This window comes from Varanus komodoensis, unplaced genomic scaffold, assembly GCF_004798865.1.
Source record: "Varanus komodoensis strain SLA01 unplaced genomic scaffold, ASM479886v1 scaffold419, whole genome shotgun sequence".
Taxonomy (NCBI): domain Eukaryota; kingdom Metazoa; phylum Chordata; class Lepidosauria; order Squamata; family Varanidae; genus Varanus; species Varanus komodoensis.
In genome coordinates, this window is record NW_025335970.1 from 21,375 (window position 1) to 39,085 (window position 17,711).

At 42.9% G+C, this 17,711-nt stretch overlaps 2 protein-coding genes and 1 non-coding gene across 4 annotated transcripts; 1 reads left to right on the forward strand and 2 right to left on the reverse strand.

The window, feature by feature from the left end:
* Positions 1-297: 297 nt before the first annotated feature.
* LOC123029928 (RNA-binding motif protein, X chromosome) lies at positions 298-13,592 on the reverse strand. 2 transcript variants are annotated; one of them, XM_044443367.1, is made up of 11 exons: positions 13,511-13,592; positions 11,281-11,407; positions 10,925-11,031; positions 8,612-8,780; positions 7,370-7,489; positions 6,301-6,415; positions 6,063-6,188; positions 5,395-5,495; positions 3,686-4,915; positions 2,703-2,790; positions 298-1,721 (listed from the first exon to the last, which is right to left on the reverse strand). In XM_044443367.1, the coding sequence occupies exons 2-9, from the start codon at positions 11,387-11,389 to the stop codon at positions 4,605-4,607; spliced, it is 1,158 nt and encodes a 385-aa protein (XP_044299302.1). In that variant the 5' UTR covers positions 11,390-11,407; positions 13,511-13,592; the 3' UTR covers positions 298-1,721; positions 2,703-2,790; positions 3,686-4,604. The 2 variants fall into 2 exon arrangements, with proteins under 2 accessions (XP_044299302.1, XP_044299301.1); XM_044443366.1 differs by having other exon boundaries at positions 2,703-4,915.
* LOC123029932 lies at positions 11,100-11,171 on the reverse strand. The gene has a single exon (XR_006415995.1). It is a non-coding gene; the product is annotated as a small nucleolar RNA SNORD61 (small nucleolar RNA).
* Positions 13,593-14,420: 828 nt separating the features above from the next.
* On the forward strand, positions 14,421-17,705 carry LOC123029929 (transmembrane 9 superfamily member 2-like). The gene is made up of 2 exons (XM_044443368.1): positions 14,421-14,687; positions 16,726-17,705. Exons 1-2 carry the CDS (start codon positions 14,532-14,534, stop codon positions 16,795-16,797), a joined length of 228 nt encoding a protein of 75 aa, XP_044299303.1. The 5' UTR covers positions 14,421-14,531; the 3' UTR covers positions 16,798-17,705.
* Positions 17,706-17,711: the final 6 nt, after the last annotated feature.

Sequence of the window (17,711 nt, forward strand, 5' to 3'; positions counted from 1 at the left end):
ATTCCCACTCAAATCACTGGAGCTGGCTTCCCGACACATGATTGCACTGCATGCGTTGAAGGATAAGCCATAAACACTCCAATGAACTACAGGCACGTTCCATCACCCATCCTGCATACACGACTCAGCTGCTCAACACCCGAGCATGCACAGCAAGTGAACATTTAGACAGAGTGCTCCTGCAAATCCAGCAAGGTATCCAGGAAACTACATTTCCAAAGAGGTACTACCTTGCCAAAGGATAGGTGGAAAGCAGAATTCTCTTTTAAGGACAAAGAATTATGAAATAAGAAAACAAGGAGTTTAACACTTTATTTAGACAACTGATATGACTACAACAATCTTGATTCCCGGGCCTTCCACTTGCAATCATCTGCCACCATTTGGGGACTGGGAGTTTGTGGCTAAAACACATATTCTTGCCTGTTTTGAGTACGTTTGCAGCATGAATTCATGTCTTGCAGTGTCAGACTTGACCTAGTCTGCAGCATTATTCTTTAAAAGACTGTTTTAGTATTCTGAATGCTTTACATCTATGCAAGATCTTAACCTTCATCTTACCTGTACTTTATCAGTCTTTTTTCACTTCTTGATATAATCCTGACTTAATACTGTGGAATGTGGTTCCTGGAGAGGTGTGCCTGGTGCCGTCATTATATACTTTTCGGTGCCAGGTCAAGACCTTTTTATTTCATCAATATTTTAATGTTAATCAATTTTAATTGTATATCTATTTTAACCATGTCATTTTTATGCTCAGTTCATGGTATAGCCAATATATTCTGTTTGGGATTCATAATATTCTGTAAGCAGTCCAAACATGAGTGATGGATGGCCTATAAAGCTCCTGAATAATACTATCAAAAACATGCTTAAACTCTTGCTAAAATGCCACTCTAAATGCTACTATTTAATACAGCTTTCTGGAGCTGCGTCCAATCTCTGGGACCTTCCCTGAGTGTCAAGTGAGGGAGGGGGGCAACAAGACAACTTCTCTGGGCTTCCCTCACCCTGAACAACCTTCACAGGGCAGCCTATCCACTGCCGAATGTGTCACCTTTTGGATCCAGGATAAAATGTCCCTTTAATCCTGAAGCCTGAAAGGCTTTGCTTGGAAACTTTATCCAGGGGTTTGAAAAGAGTATTCATCAAAGTTGTTTCTTATGCTGCCATTCTTTACTGTTCTAAGCTTTCTAATGTTGCTTTGTTTGTATATTCTTGACTTGGTTTTATGAATTTTGTAAACCATCTAGAAAGCTTTGGCTACATTGGTAATATAGAAATGCATTATCATCAACTAAAACCTCAATCAACTGGACTTTTTTCAATTCTCCTGCATCTTTGTGGATCACATCCTGGCTGCCATGGTTCAAGTACCATGAGTTGGGTCACTCTCTCAGATGATCTCTTCTGCATGTTAATACAGAAGGATACTAATTGGGACTTGCTGCTGCCAGTAAATTTTAAGTTACATGCAGCCAGTACAGACACACTGTACATCTGCAGGGTGATAAGAATGGAATTTGAAAGGTGGATAATTTCTATCCAACTGTTTTGACATTTAGGTCTCCTCTTGTCTTGTGAGCAGCCAGGGCCCATAGCCAAGACAGACAACTGACATTTGAGATCTGCCTTCTTTCAAAAATGTCTTCCATTAAACATGGGCAACTCCATTCTCCATAGGCATCCACTCTTCAAATCAGCCACAATTAATCCCAGACCTAGAATACAAAAAGTAATATAAGCAAAGTGCATGAAAATGTAGTGAGTAGAAAGCTGCAATCAACTCACTGAATCAGCTTTGAGGTTACTACCAACCCAAAAAATGGTCAGCTAGATGCAGGACCAGAAATTTTAAGACAGAATGCTACACAACTCTTGCTCTTGAAGTATGACTCGAAGTGGGCATATTGTGTGTGTGTGTGTGTGTGTGTGTGTGTGTGTGTGTGTGTGTGTGAGAGGGGGGAGGAAATGGCGCTATCCCATTTCTTGTACTGCATTATTTCCCAAGATAAAAGAATTCCATATTCAGGATCTTGATCTAGGTGGTACAGCATGGCTGCTTACAGTCCCTCAATTTAACTATGGTGTTCAGTTCTTCCTAGAAGAATACTTCTAACACCCTGACCTGGGCATATTTCAAAGCAGCTTCCAGAAGAGATTTCCCACTATTAAGGGTATTCAGGTATCAGTGCAACATCAGTGAACTAAGAGAATGCTTACCCTCCTACACCACCACACACTTTCCCACTCCAAAGTTAGGAAGCAACTCAACCCAACAGCCAAAACAAACACTCATCCAAAGTGACTAGATGAGCCACAACCTCCAGGTTACCATATCCAACACTGACTCCAATCATTACATAAGCTTGTGTTCACATGAGCAGCACCTGTACTTCAGTTTCCAAATTAACTGGTATATACTGCGTTTTCCTGGAATGGAGGTCTACACTACAACTACATTGGCTGTTATTGTATTGCTCTTGGGACTTAAAAAAACGGCACATGTACCCTCTTACAGAGGTTATATGCAGAAAATGCATTTTCAAAGTGGGATGGTTATCAACTCCAAGAGCTCAGGCAACATCTTGAAGGTACCAGTATTTTTAAGTTGCCTATGATTTAGTCCAAGTTAAACTTCTCTTGCAAAAGATTAAGCTGAGCAATTGACAGAGCACAGAAAGCCATTGATTAAAGCTTACCTGTTTTTCTTTAACATGCACATCATCCACTACCAATGCAGGCGCACACTGTACTTGAGGTTACATCATCTTAAAGGCAGTGGTCAGCCTGTAACAATTAAAGTAGGCATGAAAATCATGTTAACCAAGTGCCCAAACCCACAACCATCCCCCGAAACAAATTGAATAGTCCTGGGTTTGCCGATTAATCAGGTTCAAGAACTAACTCTTTAGTTTTGAGAGGTGGAAGGTTCACTGGATTGGAATGAACTGGAATGGCTTAGTGATAAGTCGCATGGCTTATGGATTCTTATTTCCTTTCCAATGGTGCGTTTCATGGTAAATCCATAACTTGACAGGTAAATATGTTTTGAGGATTATAGAAGAACATTAGTTGGAGGTCTTCAAGTCTTACTACATTTCAAGAGCATCTTTGAACTTCCCGGCTGTACCTGGGTCATGACAACTTGCCACAGGTTCTGCCATTTGTATCAGAACTCCCCACACAAGACTACATAGCATAAAGGAAGAAAAGTCAGGCATCCAACTAAACATCAGGATGTATTAATGGCTTGCTTGACATTCCCCAAGCTGGTATAGATTTTGGCAATTTAAGCCAATTTCTGATTGTTACGGTTTTAATTTCTTAAAATATAGGACAGACAGCCTGTTTTCTTTTCTTGTTACTTTTAAGTATCTTCATAGAAACACATTGGGCAAAAAAAAAATCAACCCCTCCCAACCCTTTATGGGAATGTCTACGTTCTTAGTATCATTTTTCAAAAGGTTTGTGCCATATATACTTTCATCCAAGATAAGGTTATGTTGAATTTGGAAGGCTTCGCCTAAGGCTATCCAGCACAGTTTTTCCATTGGGTGCTGCTTTCTTTAAAATCTAGAAAGAACTTCCATTGCCATGATGTACAGCATGTCCTACCGTACTAAGGACGACAGTTTTGGTTTCATGTTTGACTTAGACTGAAAAACTAGTTTGCTTTGCTTACCATCTTTGCTGTTTCACAGGCATTTGATGCTTTAAATCTGTTGTGGAATGCTGAAAGTTTCACTTGTTTATAAGCCTTTCAGAAGTTGGAGAGAAAGACTTCTTTGCTTATCTTATTTTCTCCATTTTGCCTTTGGAGTCAAAGCTGTTCCTTTAAAAATGAGACACTACAGGGTTGCAAAAATTTGAAACAGTAAGAGCAAGTATGGTTTTGCAGCTTCTTTGATGGAACTGGTCAAACCTCTTACTTACAGAACTCTGTAGCGTGCGTACTACAGGTTAATTATGTAATTTGGGAGTGAGGTTCTTGTAAATTCCCAATGAAATACGTAGAAAGGCACTATGTACATTCAGCATTATCCATTTGTTGTTTTGATTTAATGACTGAATGGTATCCTGAATTTTTACACAAGACTGAAGACATTTCTCATTTGGGAGCATTGTGTGCATTTCAGAGGACACTTAACATTTTAGCTGGGCACACATCCCCACCACCCTCCAACAGCTAATGTGGCTTGCCTAGAAAGAAGGCACGTTTGCATGTGTAGAACAATCCATGGCCATTTTAGATGGCTGCACGTTGTATGGGAAGCCTTAGGTTTGCTGGTCTCATTGATGAGGTGAGAAGTGTGGCATTTCAGGGTTAACGTTTACTTCGAAAGGTTACAACACTAGTACACAGGCTCAAAATGTCATACATTAACATCTGCTTTTTGAGAGAAATATTAACAATTTTGAAATGAAATTTAAACATGTTTACTCTTTCCTCACAAAAAACATCAGTAATGGAGGGGAACTTAACAAGCAACAATAAAAAAGGTAAAAACAACGTTTCAGTAGTCCTCTGGGAGTGAAGATAGAATTTCCACTTTCCACTTGTTGGAGGAAAAAACTTATTTGGTCCAATAGTTTCAAAGGTTTTAGTATCTGCTTCGGCCTCCACCTCTATCAGAGCGGCTCCCTCCACGGCCGCCACCTCTGGGTGCTCCGCGGCTTGAGCTGCTGTATGAATCACGTGGAGGAGGATAGCCCCTTTCCATGGAAGGGGGAAGGCCTCTGTCCTGTCTTCCAACACGATCACGGCCACTTGAGTAGACATCACTTCTGCTGCTTGAGTAACTGTCTCGACTTCCACCATACCCATCTCGGGTGCTCCCGTAATCGTCATAGCGACTGCTTCCACCATAAGATGGAGGGGGCCCTCGTGCAGGTGGAGCACTACGTGAGTTACCTGCAGGTTCAATGGTCAGGTAATAGGGCAACACTATAAATCATATCACCACAATTTTACATCTGAGTTTAAATCAATGGCTTCTGTTACTCTTTTGTATTAACTTAGATGTTTTAATATAATCTCACATGTTGGGACATTTGGCAGGGGTGTATCGGGCAGTGAATGAAATAAAAAGGCTGTTTGAAGATGCTGGTTTTTCTCAAGGCAGCTCTTTTTGGGTTATTCCAGAACAGCTTGCTATTTTACAGAAGAAACTCAGCCATTTTTTTCCAGTGATAGATGCAATTCAGAACTGTTGAACTTTGCTTCGTTAGGTTATGGGAACTGTAATTCAATTCAATTGTTAAAATAAAATAGACATTTTTTCACTGTGGCGGGCAAGTTGAGCATACCCATTTCCCACTCATGCAGAAACAGACTATCAAGCCAAAAATGAACTCTATTAACTCCTTAAGACCCTCAAAATAACCACTTACCATAACTCTCATACGAATCTCTGTAAGAGCCTCCACTTGGGTGATCGGAGTAGTCCCGGTCACGCCCTCCGTAGCCATCACGATCACTGTAAGAGGAATAACTGCTAGGATTTAGTACAGGTAGTAATCAGCTACGGGCAGCATAAAAATTTAACACACACACACATACACCGTCTGCAGCACAGTCTATTCTCCCTCAGAGGCTCCTGGACAGGGTCTCCCTTCTATGAACATCCTTGCTCCCAATACCCTATTGTAACTCAGTCCAGGTATGCATAAGTGAAACCACTGCATATTTGCAATTACCCCTACCCTCCATTTTGTTCTTTCCTTCATTCCATGTACACATTCCATGTACAATCTTAGGGGATTGTTAATCCCCTAAGAACCCAACAAACCTGTTTCTTCAGAAGCACGTATGTAAATTGAAACAGTCTCGCCTTAGCTGTTGTAGAAGTTGAACCTTCAAGGAATTAAGTTTTTATAAGTGCTTTTGCAGAACTAACGTACCATTCTGGTATGAACCACCATCTGGATTTATTTGCATTGCTATCCTATCATTTTTTTCTGCTGTTGTAGAGTCCAACAGTCAATTCAATGGAAGGACAGATTATATGATTAATGGAATGTGATTTGTTTCAGAAAACAAACAGCAGAACACTAGGTACCTGTAACCTCTGGAGGGGTACTCATCACGTGAACTGGAATGGCCATAATCACGGTAGGCATAATCTCTCGGAGGTGGAGCATAATCCCGTGTGTCTCTAGAACTTGGATAGTCCCGACTTGAATAGCTATGGAGAGATTAAGATCAAATTACTTATGCTATGGGAAAGAGCAATGACAGAAAACGCCAATCAGTTGTAGGTCTTTAATCCAAAAATATTCAAAAGAATTTGATGTTACCTGTCTTTAGTGCTATAACCGTCATCTCTAGGAGACAAGTAGACATCTCTTCGTGATGGCAGTGGCTCTCTGCGTGGAGGTCCTCCATAACTATCTCTGCCACGTGACAGGGGCGCTTAAGTCAAGCACAAAATGAAATATTCTAAACATACTCTCTCAGAACATGGGAATGTCAGGTAAGATCAACTGTTTTTGTGACAATGCACAATAATGTACCCTTTACAATTATATTGATATTTAAACATGCTGCACGTCATTTTTTTTAATGGCACACAGCGAGGAAGGAAAAGATGATGTGAACTTGGGAGCTACTCACTCAAAGGCCCTAAAGACTATTAACAATGAATTCTACGTCAGGAATCCACAAATAGTTCATTTTGACAAGCACAATTCTAATGCCTATTGCAGCTCAAGATGACGACAAAACTGTGCTGCTGGAGGTTTGTGAAAGCACAAAGTAATTTCACAGCTTCTGAATGCCCAGACTACAGGGACAAGCCCTAGGACCTCCCCATAATTTAGAGGGGCCCAAATCAGCAGTGACTACAGCTACTCAAATTCTGTGGAACTGAATAACTTGGGTACCTGAGCACCTCTGTCCATACTTGCCCTCCCACCCTCTAAGATCGGCGGCAGAGGCCCTTCTCCGGGAACCCTCCGTGAAGGAAATTAGGTGGGTGAGAACCCGGAGGAGGGCCTTCTCTGTGGTGGCACCCCATCTGTGGAATGTGCTCCCCAGAGAGGTCCGCCTGGCCCCATCATTATTTGCTTTTCGGTGCCAGGCCAAGACCTTTTTATTTAAATGTTATTTTAATTGATTGTTAAATTATTTATTGCTTTTAACTAACTCTGGGATGTTTCCAATTCTGTCTATTTTTGTATATTGTTATTTATTTGATTGGAAGCCGCCCTGAGGCTTATGCGAATGGGGTGGCATACAAGCACTCCAAATAAATACATGAATGAATGAATGATGGATAGATGAAAGAAACAGCAGAAATGTTATTACACTATGTCTGTCAGTTGTTTTCCATTAAAGAGTTTGAAAAAAAACCCCCCAAACTCTTACCTCTCCCACCCATTCCACTACTGCTGCGCACAGGTCCTGAAGGTGCAGGTCGCTTAGGTGGTGGGCCCCCACTACGTGGAGGTGGACCCCTTTTCATTGGGAGGGGCCCTCTAGAAGAACCTAGAACAGTAGTGAATGTGTCAGCTACACAGCACACTTATTTTCAGTGACTAAAGTGGAAATGAATTTCAGTCCATCAGAAGTGAAAATCAAGTAGAAATGACATGCCTCAGAAAGAATGGCCTCACTGTGAGCTTCCCACACTACTGTGGAAAGCGAACAGGCAGCTCATTTAACTGGCAAGATGCACATGGAAAACTCTTACACTACCAACTTTCTGTTTTGCTTCCATTTTACTGGATCGAAACAGTTGATAGGAAAATAAAGTAATAACCTAGTAAATTAGTAACACAAGAGAAGAATGGAATTACTCGTTAATAACCTGAAACATGTGCTGCTAAACTTTGTAATGCATGCCTGGCACTTCAGAGACTACCACTTTTTGACATTATTTGTTGAACTATTAATCTTTTCCATTGGTCTGCTATGTGCAGTGAAGCATTTGACAACACTACATTTCTCAATTTATCTCAAACAACTCATCTACAATCCAGGATTCAGGCATGCAACATCAGACTGGAAGTTGCACGTAAAAATGGACAAACTAACATCAGAAGCAAACTCAAATCGCTCCTTTATCATCTAAATTCAAAAAGCCCCACAGTAATGTGATAGAGAACTCACTTTGATGTGGAGCATTAAAAAATGAATAAAGCAGGAATACTGCATTAATTTCTCAGACTTGCATAAGAAAGCAAATGATGAATGCTGACTTCAGTACTCCAGACTTTTTTTGCTCCTATAACTACACACCAGATCATTATAAACTGTATAAACTACTTTACAAAACACTGAAGAACATTTGCCCATAAAGTAGCTGGTCAGGAAATTTTACATGAGGCTATGTAATTCCTACTTTTAAGCAAGTCTGCAATATTGCTAACAATCTATGTACAAGAATACTGAACTCAAGAACAGTGTTTACCAGCTTAAGTGAAGAAACATTTCTAAGAACTCAAAAAAGATCCTCCCACAAAAATACAACTTCTATTATGCTTTTTTTTATTTTTGAAGCCCAGTTCTATTTTTTTAAAGTGAAACTGATGTTACTAGCATGCTATCAAGCACATTATAGAGGATGCTTTGCATGTTGCCTAATTACATGTGGGAATACAGACATACCCAAGTGACTCCCTCGTGAAGGAGGCCCCCGTGTTCCACTTCCGCCTCTTCCACCTCGAAGACCTCTTGGAGGACCTCGGCTCCGTGGAGGGGGTGGGGGCCCACGTCTACCGGTTTCAAAGGATGGCTTGGTAGCTTGTTCAACTTTAATGGCTTTTCCATCTAAAGACTAAACAAAGGAATCTAACAGTGTTCAAGGCAAATGCTTGGCTTTAGGATAAATGGTCATTCTATGCTTCTCATGGCAATTATGCTTGTAGCACAAGGGTTAAAAACTTAAGGGCTCTTAAGGTACAATGTGCAAGTTTCTGAACTGAAATATTTCCAAAATGATATTAGCAGTTCCTAAAGATGAACAGTAGATAAATTATATGGGGCATTTCATAGGGCCAAACTATCAGTACAGCCTGCTTTTATAAGGTGCTCCATGACATTTTTAGACTGCCATCTTTCAAGGCTCTTCACCACAATTTTTGAAGCAATGCAAAAAAACAAACAAAAAAAACAACAAAAAAACAAACAAACAAAAACAAAACAAAACCCAGTAACAGTAACTTTGTCATGAATATTACCTCTCCTTGTTGATTTTTATATTGAATTGCCTTAGGAGTTAAAGCTTAAAGGCAATAGACTCTGGGCTAAACATGGGTGTTATTTTGAATACACATTTTTTGACTGGGAGCTGCCATGCCACCTGAAGTTATTGCAAGATTAAACAGTCCTCATTTAACTTACAGTTGCAACTCCCCATGCATGGCCTGCATATTCAAAATAATGCCCAGTACCAGCTACAGTTCATCATGGGCTGAACAAGCCACAGTGTGCTTGGCAATGAGCTACACTAGGGGTGAGCAGAAGACAGGACAGAATGCAACAGTCTATCTTCGGGTGATATGAAATAGATTCCACCCCTCCAAATGACTCCCAGCTGTCATACTAACCCATTTAAACAAAAAAATTGGGGACAGGAACCAATTTTTATAAGAAAGGAATATGCACTAGGGTTTTTTTTCTGGCACTCGACAGATTTCTTTAAATTCAAGTGTACGTAATTTGCACTTTAACCAGCTGGTCACTCAATTCACAGGGCATAAAATGCTTACATTGTATTTAGTTATCTCACATTTACCTTGAGTTACCGTATTTTACTGATTTTTATTCTACTGGAAGTAGTACTTGTTAACTACATTACTGCAGTACTATTATTTCATTCACCTTTCAACATTTCCATGTTCACAAAAGAGAACACAGACATTTTCGAAGAATAACTAATTAAGTTATTATAATCATGTAATACTTATGATCTGTCCAACTCCAACAGTACTTCGGGTCAGTACTATGTCAGGTCTAACAGCAGTTTAAGGAATGTTCTTATAACCACATTTGAGGGAAAACTATCAGGAACAGACTATCTCAATTTGGTCTTTACTTTAGAGCTCTGATGTGGACCACAGAATTGTCCATTTTCCATAGCAAAATTTCTACTTCATTAGTAAAAATAAATGAAAGCTGACCACAAATGTAGTATGTGAACCTGGCAGTTTCAGCATTCTAATTAATGGTTTTCAGGTGAATACCATTAATAAATATAGAATACATAAATCTAACTGACAAACTTATGTCTCAGAGTGAAATAGAACAGTGACATAAGAAACTGCACAACAACCTTAACAGAGAAGAGCTCAGCTGAAATAGATAAGTGGTTGTTAGCAACCCAAGGAACTGTGTGGGATATGCTAAAATTAGTGAGTTGATGGTTTTAAGTTTTTTCCCCTTAAAGTCAATATTAGAGAAATATCTCCTGTTGCTTACATTCAGTGCTTACAAATATTCCAATAAAATTTCTACATACCATTACATTTAAATCACATCAAGTATTCCTTACATTTTCCACTCAAATACTTGTGGTGTATCAGAAGTAATAAAAGTTCCTTTTGTTTTGTAAATGCAAAATACAAAACAAAACCCAAGCCTCAAGCAAGCAAAAATCAAAGTTCTCAAGGGTAGGGACAGACTGTTCGTGGCCTTCAAGATGTTTTGGTACAAAAAATGCCCATAACTGCCTTCAAGGTGCCGGAGTGTTTTCTGATGCAAGCCTAAAAATTTTATATGTAAATTCACTTAATCCGTGCTGGAAGTTTCCAATTCAAAACTTCCAGTAAGTCCATATCAGTGTTCCACAAATTATCCAGGCTTCCACTTTTTTCCCCCACTGTATTTCCTTCATTAATTAAAAAAAAAAAATCCTACTATACTAGCCAACCTCTTTCAGTCTGGCAGGTGACAACAGCAAGCCAACATGTTAGTCCCTACCTTTCCATTCATATCTCTGGCAGCATCCTTGGCATCTGCTGGGCTCTCAAAGGTGACAAATGCAAATCCTCTTGACTTGTTGGTTTCACGGTCTTTCATAAGAAGAACTAAAGAGACAGCAAACTGTCATGCCACTTGTTCTTTATGTATTTGCATTTCTCAGATTTAATAAAGCCTGCTCAGCACTTCTTAGAGGACATATAAGCTCTATCACTTCAGCAGATCAAAGCTATTGGTTCATCACAGCAGACCTTTTAACTTTGACACCCACCACTTAAGGGAGCAATCATATGCATGCTTAGACAGGAAAAAGTCCTACACGCATAGGATTGTGCTTCATGATGCTTTCTGCTTACCTTCCACAATGCGACCATATTTGCCAAAGACAGATTCAAGAGCCTTCTCATTGGTCTCTGTGTTCAGGCCACCAATGAACAGCTTCCCAGGCCGATCGGCTTCAACCATTTTGACACTGTTTAGGATCTGCAACAATAAGCATTCAAACCCAAACTATAGGAAGGTGCTTCCATAAGTATTAAACTTTACAAAGTCCTTTATTTGTTGCATAGAGACCTATCTGAATGCTATGATGCTGCTAAAAGAAATGGCTGGGAAGTAGTTTTAGAATATACCCTTTAAAGTACTTTAGGTAAGTATTCCAAGGGTTCTAACTCTACACAAGTCCATACTAGGATCCAACATCAGATTTTGATGTATCACTTGACTGCTGCTGTGTGTCTCTAATCTATTACCTTAACAATTAATCAGCTATAGCTGCACTGTCTGATGTCAAAGGCCTTCCTAAAAACACAGCTAGCCTAGGAATGGTCCCCAAGTGTTCCAACACATTATCATTCTGCTCCAATTCAAAGAAATAGCAACACGCCTCGCCTGCTATGTGCAGGCAAATTAGGCAGTACTATTGTGATCCAGAGCAACTCTTTCAGGGAGAACATATCCCCGACCCCTTTGACTGGAGTGCAGAACCTCTTTCAGCCCCAGGGATAAATTCCATGTCTGAGAAGCTTTCCAGAATCATAATCTTGTGCTGGGCAAGACTAATGACAAATGGGATGAGGACAGAAGCCAAAAAAACAAACAAACACCACCATCAAGAATACTCACAAATTTTAGTTTAAGTTTCTTATTGCTAAATAAGCAAATCTTAGAAGACACTGAAACCTTTCTGAATGGGAAAAAAGCACAAAACCTATGAAGCCAGCAAACATCAGTTGCTGAGAGAAAAAAGAGCAACAACCTGGGACAAAGGTCTAGACTTGGCCCTGGGCATGAGGTTCTGTACTACAGCCCTAGGAAGTTTTTCCTAATGAACCTATCAAGGTAGGTAAGTGCTACCATACCGTAAACTGTACCACAGAAATATACTGTAGTCTCTCACCCAGTTTTCAGTATCAGTTTTTCTAGAAAAGAATCCTGAAGAAAATTCACTATCAGCATATTACCCACTGAATCAAACAGATCAACAATTTTAAGCTTGCTGTACCCATGCTGTTTGTTCTGCAAGTATAAGCTTGAGATCAGAATCAGAATACTGCACAGTAAAGTCTGTCATTGTTTGCACCAAAATAGCACGCTGCACCATGTTCAAAGAAAGCTGGGGGGGGGGACTGTAGATGTCCAAACAACAGTGCTTAAGAGGGTGGGCATTCCAGGCTGGAAACCAAGGCCGGAAATGCCAAGCCCTACTTATATCCTATCAAGGTAGCTTACAGAATCTATACGCCATTTTATCCTCAAGAGATGCCCTGTGAGGTAGGTTCGGTTGAGTCAGTAAATGGCCCTAAGTCACTCAATGAGCCTAACGACTGCCCTAGTCACATCTCAAGTTAGCAGGCCCCCATGGCGTTTTCCCTGCAGACTTAAGTTTTCTCCTTTATTATAAGAAAAGCAGAACAGGCAAAAAGCGAAGTTAACAAGGAATAGTAACCCGAAGCCACAAGACTAGGAATCTGCGTACCATCCCATGAGACCCGAAATATAGACCAAGACCAACGGGTGAAGAGCCGCGCATGCGCGGACGGCGAATGCCGGGTGGGTCTCCGACGCGCGGGAGACGCTTGATGGAGAACAGCGCATGCGCAGGAGCTCGTGCCTGCTTGCTTCCCCCACCCTCGGCGGACCCCTCGCGCGCGCCTCAGGGGAGGAGCGGGAATGGGAAGAATAAAGGAGCGCCTCAAGGCAGTGGCAAAATGGCGGCGCCAGCGACCCTCCCGCCTGCTCTGACTTTCCGCTTCGGAGACTCCCGCCCTCACCAGGAGATCGGGGGGGGGGACTAACAGGGCGGCGACCCCCGCCATCTCGCGCTTCCCCCATGAAGCCCACACCGCCTCGTCCTACACGGCTTACAATGACGACGACGCGGTTCTCAGAGGAAAGCCGCTGAGAGAGGGTGTGGGGGGAGGCCAGCCAGTAAATTCAAAAAATCCAGAATATAAACTTGCCAAAAAACGCCCCCGAGGAACAAAAGAAAGGGGAACGTTTCACCCCAGCGGATTCCCATGAAGAATGTTTCTTACACCCACCCGCCCAAAATCCCTCACGCGCGGCCACACTTCGCACACCTACCCGTCCCCGCCGATAGAAGAGCAACGACGCACTGAGGAGGAACAAAGGGGCTGAGGCCTTTATATAGCTGACGTCAGCACGTTCCAACGGGGCTTAGAGTCCCGGATGAAAGCGTGAAAAAGAACGGGGGGAGGGGCGCATAATTAGAGGAGGGGGATCTTGTAATCCGCCCTTGGGAACATGGCTGAAGGGCGGTGTGTAGATCTGTGAATTAGGACCGAGCAAGAAAGCGGGCGGGTATTGAGGTATAGAAATAGCTGCAGTATTCACTTGCGGTGCAATCCTATGCATGCTTGGAGGTGCGGGGGGCGGGGCAAGGGCCCACAAGTTTTGTAGGCTTTGAAGAAGTCCCAAACAGCCATGTTGGGGGAACGGATGGGAGATGGGGAACAAACCAGACAGGATGAAGAGAAGGATGAATGGGTTGCATTTTTTTTTTTTTTTTGCAGTGCTCTGAGTTGTAGTCCATGTTGGCTCTACTTAGAGTAGACCAATGGAAGGAATAGCTCTTAGCCCAGAATTGGGCAAAACCCATAGTTATTACAATAATAAAACGCCCAAGCACAAAACCATCATCATTCTTCACTCTAGTTTTTGCTCCTGTCTCTTCTCCGACCTTCAGACACAGAAAAGGCCTTTGTTTCTCCAACAACTCCTATTTCGACCCATGGGGTAGAAGCGGGCCGGATAGCAAATGCGAGAGCAAAGCCGGGCAACGTGCCCTCAACGAAGATGGCGCCAGGTGCCTCAAGCACGTTCTGACCATGTGGGCGGCTGACTCGCTGGACGAGCCCCTCATCCCCAGCCGTTTTCCCCGCGCGGCGGCGGCGAGGCGGGCAAGCCGCCCGTATCCAAGATGGCGCCGTGAGCCTCAGTCGCGCGCAGTCACGAGAGCGGCTGAGGCCGCGAGGGCGCGAGCCAGGCCCGGCCGGTCGGTCGCGCGGGGCGCTTGTGACGCGGCCCGAGGCGGAAGTTCTGCGCGCCCGCCTGGCCGAGCGAAGTGCGGTGCGCAGGAGCCACGATGGCGAGGCCGCCCTCCGCGCTGCTGGCGCTGGCGCTGCTGCTGGGCGGCCCGGCGACTCGCGGCGGCGGCGCCTTCTACTTGCCCGGCTTGGCGCCCGTCAGCTTTTGCGAGTCCTCGGAGGCGCAGCCGGAGGAGGGCAAGCCCGGGTGCCAGGTGGGTAAGCGCCCGGAGGGGAGGCGGCGCCATGCGCCGCGTTTACCCGCAAGTAAATCCGGCTGCACTCAGCGGGCCTCGCTTCCAAGGAGACGCGGCTCGATCGGGGATGGGGGGCACGAGCGGCCGCTTCCCTCTCAGTAAGGGTACCCCAAATACCCTCGGGAATCCTACCCCCGCCTTGCCCCTTTCTAAGGAAGACGCGGTTTTCCCTCCTTGCATTCGATCCGCACAACAACCCTGTGAGGTCGGCACTTCTGGGCGTCACGGACTAGCCCACCTTGCTGGCCGAGGGGGTACTCCAACCAGTGCTCCGCCACAGTGGCTCTCTCCAGTTTGCCCCAGTACAGCAGGGTTCTAATCATTACAGCACCCTGGGGTGCTGCCCGTTTGCATCCCCATTTCTTCTCTGAAATTCTTCTGAGAAGCTTGTTTTTGAAAAAGGAAGGAGAAACCGCGCAGAAATGGTCAGGGTACGCCTATGCTAAAGCCTCATTCTGCATCTTTTTTATAATACCACTTAAATATAAAGGAGCCTTGAGATCTCTTGTTCGAACATGACCCCCAAATAATTGGTTGGAAGACAATTTACATCTATATCATTATGCTTTGTATGAAGATAAAACAATACTTGCAGATCTTCCGTCTTCCTTATTCAAGGAGTACCTTTTAATTAATGCGTAACTACCCCTGCTGTTTTACGGAAAACGGTATCTTTTAATTACTGTACTGTGTTGCCCGATTGCCATAAATACTTACTCACCAGTAAACTTCCTAGTTCAGAGTTCAGTAAGTCATCTGCCTTCAATGCCCATCCTTTTCCTAGGCAATCCAAAGTTCTTGGTTAAATATTCCTCTTGCCCGTAACGACTGTATTTGCTGAATTTTTTGCTGTATTTTTACAGAAGCAATGAAAAGGAGTCACGGTGCACAGGTGTCTGGAGGAAGCTGTCACTTTTTTTCTTTTTCAGGTTTTTTTGTTTTCTTTCTCCCACTGGTACTTCAGTTTCACAGAAAAGACTCACTTCAGTGCTAAGATTTATGTTCAGATGACCCAATTTTCTGAGCTGGGGTTAGTTTGAAGAAGCTGCTGTCTTGTACTGGCTAGAAGTTACTAAGGAAATGCACAAGCAGAAGACAGAGTCTTATGTCATGTGTGCCTATCCAGTGATAGTGAAGACTGTGTTGGAGTGGGGAGCACCTTGCTAGAAAATTGTGATGCCGATAGGATCGAGAATTTCTGAGTGGTTTTAATGAGACTTGGGTGTTGCCTGTGGAGTTATAGTTTAAGAAGACTGAGTATCCGGTTGTTTGTTAACACAATTTAAAGGTGTCAGGGAAGTATTGAACAGAGGTTTTCTGGCACTGCAGCGTGATAAGCAGGTTTTCTCTGTTTTAAAATATTTTTTGTGTTTCATGGTTCTATAGTACAATATCTTGATTTTATGTTTTTCTGTGTACAGTTTCATTGCTAAACTGTGGATATAAGATGATTTAATTTAAGCTACTTTTTAGTGATCCCATGTGTAGGATAATTAGCATGCTCCTTAGGCACCCTTAACTTTTGTGAGGATAGGCCAGTAAAACAAACTCTTGTTGCCCTGAGAGGATGTTGTAAAGTATTGGACTTAGATCATAGTTCCATGCAGAAGTAGCTACATACACTGATGGTCTCACCTAAGAAGGCTCATTGGATGTAAGACTCTAAGATTCTAGTGGGACTTGCTTTCGATTAAGAGAGACATCTGTGCATCCCAGGAAGAGTGTCTTGGGGACCACAGGATGGCTTGCAAATTCCCTCCAAGTGCTCTGATCCTGGAGCGGGGAGTCAAAGATCAGACTCCAGATTCCTTCTCCTCAATGCAGATGAAAAACGTGAGTTTGGTGGGACATGTATCTGACTCAACATGGTAGAATTGCGTTGTTGATTGTAGAACAGTTAAGGGTGCAGAATGCTTTCATTCTCTTCTTTCATGGGTTAAACAGAAAACTGCCCTATTCAGTATCAAGTGCTTAAACAAGTTTTCTTTTCTTCTAGTCAAACATCCAGCTGTTCGTGAACAGATTGGACTCAGTTGAATCAGTCCTGCCGTATGAGTATGATGCGTGAGTATATCCCAGTACTAGATAAAGGTGCTTATAGTTTCCCCCAGACTACATGTTTAATCAAACTGGCTTTGGTTTACACAGCCTGAGAATGTTCAGATGACTTTATTGGTTGCAAAATGACAATGGTGAGGAGGGGAAAGGAATTCTGGTCAGATGCTGCTTCACCAGAATTCCTGCGAGCCCAGCCAGTAGGCTGAGATGCTAGAGTTGCCATTCCTATAATTCGGGGGGGGGGCATGTGTCCCCCACCACTCCTGTGAGGTATGAGTAAGAGATAGAAGCAAAAGTGAAATTAGGAAGGTTCAGAAGTCTCATATTATTGAACAAATCATGGTTTGAAACCCTGGTTTAGCCAGTATGATTGGTTTGCATTTGATCATGTAAGCTGTTCTTTGGGATGCTGCTTTTCCCTTGGAGGCCACAGCTTGGGAAGGGATTCACATGGAAGATAAATGAAGAAGGAAACTGTGCAAATGTTGATTTACTTGTATAGTTGAGACAGACATCTGTGGTTTGGAATCAAAACGGCAGGCTGTGCAAATCATGTTTTGGAACTGGCTGTGTCTGCACGGCCTGCAAGTAGATGTCACCGTTTCGCTTGTTGGTGGATCAGCCACATGGTGCCTGAGGAAGGATCAGATTCACCATGGCCTGTTCTGCCCCTCCTTTCCCCTTGGTCCTTCAGCGGTGCTGCTCCTGGCAGAGCCTGTTGAAGGGATTGGACCAGAGAACTGGCACAAATTAGCTTGTGGGCAGTTTCATCTTGTCAGTTTCCATCTATGTTCCCTACTCCAAGTCACCTGTGCTTTTGTCAGCCTAGGGAATTGACCAGGTAACACTATATACATCAGATCCCAACCACAGTTGTGTAAGACTGACAAAAAGGAAGCACCAGTGCAGTATTGGACTGAGATT